Raw genomic sequence first — 12,326 nt, forward strand, 5'->3', positions numbered from 1 at the left:
TTCCGAAGTTCTTTGGCTGTTGATCAGTGATATCCAAAAATGTATATTTGGAAAACTAATTTGAGTAGACATTTGATTAGAGAAGTACAGGTATATATGGTTTTTAAAAACGACTTATGCAGACGTAGACCAGTCATGACTATATAACCTTACTATCTTACTTACCATAGGAACCCCTTCTGTGTAGCACCAGCAGTGTAGAGGAAGCTGGCCATGTCCACCTGGTGGGACCAAAGATCAGGATGTGATGTGTTTGTCTGCTTGAGGTAAGTGTAGGATAGTTAAGGAGTAAGCTTGACAGGTCATATGATATACTGAATCGGTGTTTGTAGTGCAGATTGAACCTCTTTGATCCGGCAGCAATGGGACCTTGCCATTACCGGACCACAGAAAATGCCGGAAGACAGATATTGACCCCTAAAGGAGCGTCCACAATATCGGGCAGTGCCCAGTGGGCACGAGCGTTAAGTCAGTCATTAAGACATATTGTGGCAATTTTGACGGGCAAATCAGCTGAATGCTCTTGCCCGTAGTTGAGCGAAATCACCAGACACTGCCCGGTGGTTTGACACTGGGTCTCGAGCAGCAGCGCTGCCAGCCACAAAAAGTTACTACTCTACACAATATAGCTTTCTGTACTCTGTCTTTTCTTTTTTTCCTTTTTTAGGCAGACAGCAATCAATATGCTACACACCGCAATTTTTTTCCTTTCAACTTGGCTGCGCACGGTGATATCGCACTTGTAGACTGCCGACAACCTACTAGCTGCTATGCAATTTGACTGCTCAACCACCTCAACAGTGTGGTCAACAGCATAGATTTGCCTGACAGATTTTGCCTGGTGAGGTCACAGCCCGCTGGGCACTGACCAACAAAAATTTGTGGACGTGGCTAGAGGGAAACTCCTACGTAAATATATGCCCGATCATGCCAGCTCATTCCACATACATATTGTTGTGTTGTCAAAGGTAAAACAAAGCTTAAAACAGGAAATAATACAACCATTAGTTCTTCTAATGCAGTATCTTGGGCACAGGTTTTTCGTGACATACGACGCCAATACAGGGCAGATTCGTCAGCATTATACACTTGTTATGGGGCTAAGTTTTTCACTGCCACTAACTGTACAAATTCTCCCACAAACTTTGTCCCAGCCAACGGACACGTACCAACTATTGAACTGTACGAAGCTATCACCCGTTCTTTCAGAGCTATGTTTTAGCTATTCCTCCCTGTGTTGTTGCTGCCCTTGCTTTGTTCTGAAGCTTTTTGAAAGGTTTTGTTCATCAATAACTTTCTGTGAGGTTGTTTTGTGCAGAGTCGATCTTTCACTGACGGGTGTCCGCGGGAGAACTCCGCCTGGCCTTTGTATGACCGGCATCGCCCTGAAACCTTTTTTCTCTGAAACAACTGCCTAATATCTCGTATTTTTTAGGGGGTAGCTATTTTTTTTCCACTTTCTAGTGTGATTTGTTACCCCAGATTTTGGGGCTAGGCCCCTATAAGATGGACCCAGGGAAGTTATCCACTGCCCTCGTAAGGGGTAGCAGTGACGGATATTCTACAAAATGTAGGAACGCTGATTTTGTTTTGGCCCTTACCTCCCTCAATCCCTTCCTAATCAGGAAGGTCTTTGATGGTTGGTCTGGGTCTCTTGAAACGGTCAAGAAACTGGTTTGTGGCGATTGGTTGATAAAAATCAAGTCGACGAAATAGGAGGCGGAACTACTTAAGTTGACGAGGTTCCATATTCATGACGTTGTTGTCTCGATATCCATTTCCATGAATTTATGTTGGGGAGTTATCTACTGCACTGATGTCATGTATATTTCAGAGGACGACGTTGTGAAGGAACCAGCAGAAGAGGACGTTATCGCTGCTAGGTTTATCACCAACTTTGTCAATGGCGAACTGCGTAGAACTCCCATAATTAACCTATCCTTCGGAAAATCTCGGCTAGCAGACAGTATCTCTACTGGCTACATGAGGGGTCAAGTTCGTCCCTACATTCCAAAGCCAGAAATTTGGCTACTCCTTAAAGTCTTGCACTCTTTCTGCTAAATGCGGGAGGGAAATGTGCTGCGAAGGGTCATACAGTGGGGGATCGTACGGCTCATAGGATGTTGTGTGTCATCTGCGATGGCAACCATCCAAGCTTTGACCGGGCCTGTCCCCGGCTCCAGTTTTAGAAGGAAGTGTGTACGGTCAAGACACAGAATAACATTTCATATGGAGAGGCTAGGAGGAGGGTTAAGGAGTCTCGTGAGACCCCTAAACCTAATGAATCCTACGCGTCGGCTTTGAAATGTAAGTCGTTTATGCGAACACTCTCGAAGCAGACTACTTGTGACACGCCGATGGTCCATCTAACCCTACACCTATACCTAATCCTCCAACCACAGTCCATAACAAATCTTATGCCAAACCCACATCCTCTGTCCGTCCTAAACAAAAGAAAGAACAAAACCAATGTGTCTTTAAACCCGACTAAACTTGAAAAAAATACGTCGAACATCAATGTTCTGGTACCTCCAACAAGGAGACCTGTGGATCACAGGTCCTCATAGTTGGAGGACATTAGACTTGATGAATGCCAGCCAATTCACTTCAAGGGTCCGCTCACGTTCCCCTGGGAACTCATCCAACTCCCGATATAAAACGGGCTAAGAAAGCTGGTCAGTTGAATAACTCTTAAACCAACACGTTCAATATCATTCAGTGGCATTGTAGAGGCCTTAGGCATAAGCAAGCACAACTACAACTACTGCTTGCACTGTATAGGGCCAGCCGTGATCTGTTTACAAGAGACCTTTCTGAACAGCACAGTCGAAGACTGTTCTATTTTAGATAGCTATCACTCGTATACAAGAGACGAGAATCGTGGGGTAGCTATCTATGTACCCCAAAGTTTACCCCGCTCAGGAATGACTTTAGATTCTACTCTTGACGCTTTCGCATGTAGTTTAAGATTTAATAACATATTCCTGGCCATCTGTTCAATATAATGCTTCGGTTCAAATGCACTTGATAATGATGAGTGAAAATTGCTTTATCAATTATCAATTTTCTCACCGTAAAGTTTTAGGAAACTTCATTGCTCATCATTGCCAGTGGAGAAGTATCCGGGCAGACGTCAGGGGGGACAAATAGCTAATTTTATGATCAATGCCAACTCGCTCTTCTGGACGATGGCAGTGGAACTCGCGTAGATGATCGAATTGGCAATATCTCAGCACTTGATTTATCCTTGTCATCGCCGAATATACTTAACGACGTCACCTGGGATATTTATGACGGCTCCTTGGGAAGTGACCATTTCCCGATTTGTCTTTCTTATTCACTCGACATTGTTACCAACCCGTCTAGTCTCCGCATGAATTTAACTGTAAGAAAGCAGACTGGGTGTCATTTGCAAGGCAAGTCGTCCTTGATATGTCCGGTGGTGACACTAATGCAAAATACCTAAGGTTTCTACAATTTTCACAAAGCATGGAGTTCCTTGCTGGAATGTACTGCGTGAATGTATTACGAGATGCAGGATTTTCGACAACGCGCCTCAGATAATAAATCTATTGCATACAAACGTGCGAGGGTTCAGGCAAGAAGAAATATCAAACAAGCCAAACGAGACTCCTGGCGCGGCTTTGTCTCTACCGTAAACAAGGACACACCAATAAGTCAGGTCTGGTCCACAATCAATAAAATCAGAAGGAAATACAAGCCGCCACTTCCTTCGCAAATCCACCACCAAGATCAAGTCATCGACAACCCGGTGGACACAGCCAACACACTCGCCAGGAGATTCTCAAAAACGAGCAGCTCGGCCAATTACGATCCACGGTTCCTGCACCATAAGCGCCTGGCCGAACTGCAAATACCAGACTTTACCACAGAAGATACTTATATTTATAACAAAACATTTATAATGAAAGAACCGCTTCTTGCCCTGATATCCTGCAAAGGTTCAAGCCCTGGACCCAGTGGGATCACTTACGGGATAATCCAGCACCTTAATCAGGCTAACCTGACTAAATTGTTTCCATTGTAAAATGAGCTTTGGACGTTTCGAACGTTTCAAAACTCATGGCACTTTGCCCACGCCAACCCAGTCCCAAAGGGCTCCGGGCGCCCTGCGAATGTAAACTCGTTTCGACCTATTGCGCTCACGAGCTGCATTTGTAAGGTCATGGAGAGAATGGTTAACAGAAGGCTACTTTTTCGTTAGAATCGAAAGATTTATCAATAATCAACGTGTGCTGTCCGTCTTAACAGAGGCACATTGGATTATTTGATACACCTAGAACATTCGTTCTTAGTCATTTAGTAAAGTGCGATTTTTTTTGTTGTTGCAGTATTTCTAGATTTAGAAAAAGCCTTCGACATGATATGGCGAAACGGAATTTTAGGCAAACTTTATGCTTTTGGTTTAAGAGATTATTAAGCCATACAGAACTCTATGTCACTTCGGACACATTTGTCCAAGAGAATTGGGTACCGCAAGGCAGCGTTCTTAGCCCAACATTATTTAATATTATGATTAATGATATTCTGTCTCCAACTTCCGTCCCGCGAGATCTTAGATGCTCACTTTATGCTGATGATTGTGCGCCATGGCGCTCTTCATGTAGTGCACAATTTTCGGCTGAGCGGGTTCAAGCTGCTCTTAAGTTCGTTCATCGTTGGGCGCTACAGTGGGGATTTAAGTTCTCACCCCACAATAGTATCGCAGTTGACTTTACCCGAGAAATCAATATTCCGAATTTGCTTCATCGTTAGATAACAACCCGATCCCATTTCGAAATACCGTAAAATTTTTTGGCTTAAATTTTGATAAAAGACTCAACTGGAAAAGTCATGTTGATTATTCAGTAACAAATTGCAGTAAAAGATTAGATATTCATAAATGTCTTTCGGCTTCCTTCTGGGGAGCTGACAGAAAATCTTTATTTATGACTTATAAGTCCCTGATTAGATCTAAGCTAGGCCATGGCTCTCAGGTGTATGCTTCGGGGAGCGAGTATACCCTGAGGAGGTTGAATGTGATACAAAATTAATGTTTGCGACTGTGTCTTGGAGCCCTAACATATACCAGAGTTTCACGATTGGAAGTTGAGGCCAATGCACCTCCTCTCCGGCTAAGACGTGAGCTCCTGTTGTAAAAAAGCGGAATTCTGATGGCCAGGAGGACAATACAACTGCTTGCCGCCTCATTCTGGAATGTTTACAGCTCGTCAACAGAGGCGTCAGGCCCCTGTCCGTCAGAATACACCTCCTCAGTGAGAACTCCGGTATTAAAGTGAATGAAGTGGACTCGGTTAAGATTCCTTACCTCCCTGGGAGGGTTCAGAAATTAACATTAAGACGAGCTGGCTTCCAGCCAAAAAAGTCAATATATCGGAGAGCGAGGTATACCAGGTTTTCGTCAGGTCATCGTCGATCACTTATGTTCACTTTTACACTGATGGCTCCAAGACGGATGAATGTGTGGGTGCAAGTGTGTGGTCGATGGAGTGTGCCCTCAGATACCGCTTGCCGAACTATACATCTGTATTATGTACTGAGTTGTTTGCTATTGATCGAGCCATAGACTATATAATTATTTCAAATAATTTTTTTTTTTTTTTTTTTTTATACTTTGTCGCTGTCTCCCGCGTTTGCGAGGTAGCGCAAGGAAACAGACGAAAGAAATGCCCCCCCCCCACACACATGTACATACACACGTCCACACACGCAAATATACATACCTACACAGCTTTCCATGGTTTACCCCAGACGCTTCACATGCCTTGATTCAATCCACTGACAGCACGTCAACCCGGTATACCACATCGCTCCAATTCACTCTATTCCTTGCCCTCCTTTCACCCTCCTGCATGTTCAGGCCCCGATCACAAAAAATCTTTTTCACTCCATCTTTCCACCTCCAATTTGGTCTCCCTCTTCTCCTCGTTCCCTCCACCTCCGACACATATATCCTCTTGGTCAATCTTTCCTCACTCATTCTCTCCATGTGCCCAAACCATTTCAAAACACCCTCTTCTGCTCTCTCAACCACGCTCTTTTTATTTCCACACATCTCTCTTACCCTTACGTTACTTACTCGATCAAACCACCTCACACCACACATTGTCCTCAAACATCTCATTTCCAGCACATCCATCCTCCTGCGCACAACTCTATCCATAGCCCACGCCTCGCAACTATACAACATTGTTGGAACCACTATTCCTTCAAACATACCCATTTTTGCTTTCCGAGATAATGTTCTCGACTTCCACACATTTTTCAAGGCTCCCAAAATTTTCGCCCCCTCCCCCACCCTATGATCCACTTCCGCTTCCATGGTTCCATCCGCTGACAGATCCACTCCCAGATATCTAAAACACTTCACTTCCTCCAGTTTTTCTCCATTCAAACTCACCTCCCAATTGAATTGACCCTCAACCCTACTGTACCTAATAACCTTGCTCTTATTTACATTTACTCTTAACTTTCTTCTTCCACACACTTTACCAAACTCAGTCACCAGCTTCTGCAGTTTCTCACATGAATCAGCCACCAGCGCTGTATCATCAGCGAACAACAACTGACTCACTTCCCAAGCTCTCTCATCCCCAACAGACTTCATACTTGCCCCTCTTTCCAAAACTCTTGCATTTACCTCCCTAACAACCCCATCCATAAACAAATTAAACAACCATGGAGACATCACACACCCCTGCCGCAAACCTACATTCACTGAGAACCAATCACTTTCCTCTCTTCCTACACGTACACATGCCTTACATCCTCGATAAAAACTTTTCACTGCTTCTAACAACTTGCCTCCCACACCATATATTCTTAATACCTTCCACAGAGCATCTCTATCAACTCTATCATATGCCTTCTCCAGATCCATAAATGCTACATACAAATCCATTTGCTTTTCTAAGTATTTCTCACATACATTCTTCAAAGCAAACACCTGATCCACACATCCTCTACCACTTCTGAAACCGCACTGCTCTTCCCCAATCTGATGCTCTGTACATGCCTTCACCCTCTCAATCAATACCCTCCCATATAATTTACCAGGAATACTCAACAAACTTATACCTCTGTAATTTGAGCACTCACTCTTATCCCCTTTGCCTTTGTACAATGGCACTATGCACGCATTCCGCCAATCCTCAGGCACCTCACCATGAGTCATACATACATTAAATAACCTTACCAACCAGTCAACAATACAGTCACCCCCTTTTTTAATAAATTCCACTGCAATACCATCCAAACCTGCTGCCTTGCCGGCTTTCATCTTCCGCAAAGCTTTTACTACCTCTTCTCTGTTTACCAAATCATTTTCCCTAACCCTCTCACTTTGCACACCACCTCGACCAAAACACCCTATATCTGCCACTCTGTCATCAGACACATTCAACAAACCTTCAAAATACTCATTCCATCTCCTTCTCACATCACCGCTACTTGTTATCACCTCCCCATTTACGCCCTTCACTGAAGTTCCCATTTGCTCCCTTGTCTTACGCACCCTATTTACCTCCTTCCAGAACATCTTTTTATTCTCCCTAAAATTTACTGATAGTCTCTCACCCCAACTCTCATTTGCCCTTTTTTTTCACCTCTTGCACCTTTCTCTTGACCTCCTGTCTCTTTCTTTTATACTTCTCCCACTCAATTGCATTTTTTCCCTGCAAAAATCGTCCAAATGCCTCTCTCTTCTCTTTCACTAATACTCTTACTTCTTCATCCCACCACTCACTACCCTTTCTAAACAGCCCACCTCCCACTCTTCTCATGCCACAAGCATCTTTTGCGCAATCCATCACTGATTCCCTAAATACATCCCATTCCTCCCCCACTCCCCTTACTTCCATTGTTCTCACCTTTTTCCATTCTGTACACAGTCTCTCCTGGTACTTCCCCACACAGGTCTCCTTCCCAAGCTCACTTACTCTCACCACCTTCTTCACCCCAACATTCACTCCTCTTTTCTGAAAACCCATACTAATCTTCACCTTAGCCTCCACAAGATAATGATCAGACATCCCTCCAGTTGCACCTCTCAGCACATTAACATCCAAAAGTCTCTCTTTCGCACGCCTGTCAATTAACACGTAATCCAATAACGCTCTCTGGCCATCTCTCCTACTTACATAAGTATACTTATGTATATCTCGCTTTTTAAACCAGGTATTCCCAATCATCAGTCCTTTTTCAGCACATAAATCTACAAGCTCTTCACCATTTCCATTTACAACACTGAACACCCCATGCATACCAATTATTCCCTCAACTGCCACATTACTCACCTTTGCATTCAAATCACCCATCACTATAACCCGGTCTCGTGCATCAAAACCGCTAACACACTCATTCAGCTGCTCCCAAAACACTTGCCTCTCATGATCTTTCTTCTCATGCCCAGGTGCATATGCACCAATAATCACCCACCTCTCTCCATCAACTTTCAATTTTACCCATATTAATCGAGAATTTACTTTCTTACATTCTATCACATACTCCCACAACTCCTGTTTCAGGAGTATTGCTACTCCTTCCCTTGCTCTTGTCCTCTCACTAACCCCTGACTTCACTCCCCAGACATTTCAAATAATAAATCAGTAATTTTTTCAGATTCATTTTCTGCTCTTCAAAGTTATTAATAAACTTAATTCGTATGACAAAGATATCATCTTGATCTGGGTGCCTGGTCATTGCAATATATATATACGGCAATGAGCAGGCAGACACAGCTTGGCTAAGTCGACCTCAGAACTCGAGGAGGTCGTTCCGATGCCTCAGGAGCTGCGGTCCTGCATTTCCTCGGGAAAGAATTCAATATTTCTTCTGAGGCAAAGACAGTGGACCAGCCTGACCATAACAAAGAAATTCCAGCCAAAAGTAGCGGACTAGACGACCTAATAATGAGGAACAGGAGGGAGGAAGTCGTGCTAGCCCGTCTACGTCTCAACTCTCCATACAGCACCCACCTTCAACCTTACATCACATACATCACCCACCTACAACCTTCCATCACATACAGCACCCACCTACAACCGCATATCAACCAAAACCTTCTACCAAGATGTGAAGCATGCCAAACAAACTTAACAATAGACCACCTTCTCATGCAATGCACGAAGTACCGGGAAAACAGGAAGAGTTTGACGAGCTATTTCAAGAAAATGAAAAATAAACTTCACCATATACAATCTCCTTGATGATGATATCAATATAATGAACAAATTGATTATTTTTCTCAAGGAAACGGAAATAATCAAGATGATATAAGGTGGCTCGTTGGTACGACTCTGTGCCGGAGCTTGCTTCGGGATGTGACTGCTTCTGCTATGGGCTGGTTGTGTGGTGGACGAAGCAATTTGCTCATTATGCTGCTGGCCCAGAGCGGGCGCGGTTCGGTTTGTAGCTGGTTCCGTTATGGTGTCCAGCTGACGAGTTGCCGGTGTAAATATATTATAACTTGTGTATATACTGCATGCCATGGTGAAGGACTGTCTCTAGTCTGTCCTATCTTTTCGCAGTCCTTCTGGCAGCTGCACCAGTGGATGTTGTGCCGACTGGGTGGTGTTTGCTGCCACGTTGACAATACCCACTTACCCTACCTTCATTCCAAAGTCTATATTATTATTCTTTATTATTTCTATAATCATATTATCATTATTATTATTACTACTATTACTATTATTATTATTATTATTATTATTATTATTATTATTATTATTATTATTATAATTATTATTATTTCTATTATCATTATTATTATTATTTTCTTTTTTTTTTTTTTTGCTTTGTCGCTGTCTCCCGCGTTTGCGAGGTAGCACAAGTAAACAGACGAAAGAAATGGCCCAACCCACCCCCATACACATGTATATACATATGTCCACAAACGCAAATATACATACCTACACAGCTTTCCATGGTTTACCCCAGACGCTTCACATGCCTTGATTCCATCCACCGACAGCACGTCAACCCCGGTATACCACATCGATCCAATTCACTCTATTCCTTGCCCTCCTTTCACCCTCCTGCATGTTCAGGCCCCGATCACAAAAAATCTTTTTCACTCCATCTTTCCACCTACAATTTGGTCTCCCACTTCTCGTTCCCTCCACCTCCGACACATATATCCTCTTGGTCAATCTTTCCTCATTCATTCTCTCCATGTGCCAAAACCATTTCAAAACACCCTCTTCTGCTCTCTCAATCACGCTCTTTTTATTTCCACACATCTCTCTTACCCTGACGTTACTTAGTCGATCAAACCACCTCACACCACACATTGTCCTCAAACATCTCATTTCCAGCACGTCCATCCTCCTGCGCACAACTCTATCCATAGCCCACGCCTCGCAACCATACAACATTGTTGGAACCACTTTTCCTTCAAACATACCCATTTTTGCTTTCCGAGATAATGTTCTCGACTTCCACACATTCTTCAAGGCTCCCAGGATTTTTGCCCCCTCCCCCACCCTATGGTCCACTTCCGCTTCCATGGTTCCATCCGCTGCCAGATCCACTCCCAGATATCTAAAACACTTTACTTCCTCCAGCTTTTCTCCATTCAAACTTACCTCCCAATTGAATTGACCCTCATCCCTACTGTATCTAATAGCCTTGCTCTTATTCATATTTACTCTTAACTTTCTTCTTTCACACACTTTACCAAACTCAGTAACCAGCTTCTGCAGTTTCTCACATGAATCAGCCACCAGCGCTGTATCATCAGCGAACAACAACTGACTCACTTCCCAAGCTCTCTCATCCACAACAGACTTCATACTTGCCCCTCTTTCCAAAACTCTTGCATTCACTTCCCTAACAACCCCATCCATAAACAAATTAAACAGCCATGGAGACATCACACACCCCTGCCGCAAACCTACATTCACTGAGAACCAATAACTTTCCTCTCTTCCTACACGTACACATGCCTTACATCCTCGATAAAAACTTTTCACTGCTTCTAACAACTTGCCTCCCCCACCATATATTCTTAATACCTTCCTCAGAGCATCTCTATCAACTCTATCATATGCCTTCTCAAGATCCATATATGCTACATACAAATCCATTTGCTTTTCTAAGTATTTCTCACATACATTCTTCAAAGCAAACACCTGATCCACACATCCTCTACCACTTCTGAAACCACACTGCTCTTCCCCAATCTGATGCTCTGTACATGCCTTCAACCTCTCAATCAATACCCTCCCATATAATTTACCAGGAATACTCAACAAACTTATACCTCTATAATTTCCGCACTCACTCTTATCCCCTTTGCCTTTGTACAATGGCACTATGTACGCATTCCGCCAATCCTCAGGCACCTCACCATGAGTCACAGAAACATTAAATAACCTTACCATCCAGTCAACAATACAGTCACTCCCTTTTTTAATAAGTTCCACTGCAATACCATCCAAACCTGCTGCCTTGCCGGCTTTCATCTTCCGCAAAGCTTTTACTACCTCTTCTCTGTTTACCAAATCATTTTCCCTAACCCTATCACTTTGCACACCACCTCGACCAAAACACCCTATATCTGCCACTCTATCATCAAACACATACAACAAACCTTCAAAATACTCACTCCATCTCCTTCTCACATCACCACTATTTGTTATCACCTCCCCATTTGCGCCCTTCACTGAAGTTCCCATTTGCTCCCTTGTCTTACGCACTTTATTTACCTCCTTCCAGAACATCTTTTTATTCTCCCTAAAATTTAATGATACTCTCTCACCCCAACTCTCATTTGCCCTCGTTTTCACCTCTTGCACCTTTCTCTTGACCTCCTGCCTCTTTCTTCTATACATATCCCACTCAATTGCATTTTTTCCCTGCAAAAATCGTACAAATACCTCTCTCTTCTCTTTCACTAATAATCTTACTTCTTCATCCCACCACTCACTACCCTTTCTAATCAACCCACCTCCCACTCTTCTCATGCCACAAGCATCTTTTGCGCAATCCATCACTGATTCCCTAAATACATCCCATTCCTCCCCCACTCCCCTTACTTCCATTGTTCTCACCTTTTTCCATTCTGTACTCAGTCTCTCCTGGTACTTCCTCACACAAGTCTCCTTCCCAAGCTCACTTACTCTCACCACCCTCTTCACCCCACCATTCACTCTTCTTTTCTGAAACAGGAGTTGTGGGAGTATGTGATAGAATGTAAGAAAGTAAATTCTCGATTAATATGGGTAAAACTGAAAGTTGATTGAGAGAGATGGGTGATTATTGGTGCATATGCACCTGGGCATGAGAAGAAAGATTATGAGAGGCAA

General features: G+C 43.4%; 1 protein-coding gene across 1 annotated transcript in view; it reads right to left on the reverse strand.

Annotated features, from left to right (window-relative positions):
- LOC139766176 (uncharacterized) overlaps nt 1–12,326 on the reverse strand; it is a 279,620-nt gene that overhangs the window by 13,586 nt on the left and 253,708 nt on the right. Inside the window, exon 5 of the mRNA XM_071694447.1 lies at nt 166–221. Coding sequence (XP_071550548.1) covers nt 166–221 — 56 coding nt within the window. The remainder of the gene's footprint in view (nt 1–165; nt 222–12,326) is intronic.

Source organism: Panulirus ornatus, chromosome 57 (assembly GCF_036320965.1).
Source record: "Panulirus ornatus isolate Po-2019 chromosome 57, ASM3632096v1, whole genome shotgun sequence".
In the NCBI taxonomy this organism is placed as follows: domain Eukaryota; kingdom Metazoa; phylum Arthropoda; class Malacostraca; order Decapoda; family Palinuridae; genus Panulirus; species Panulirus ornatus.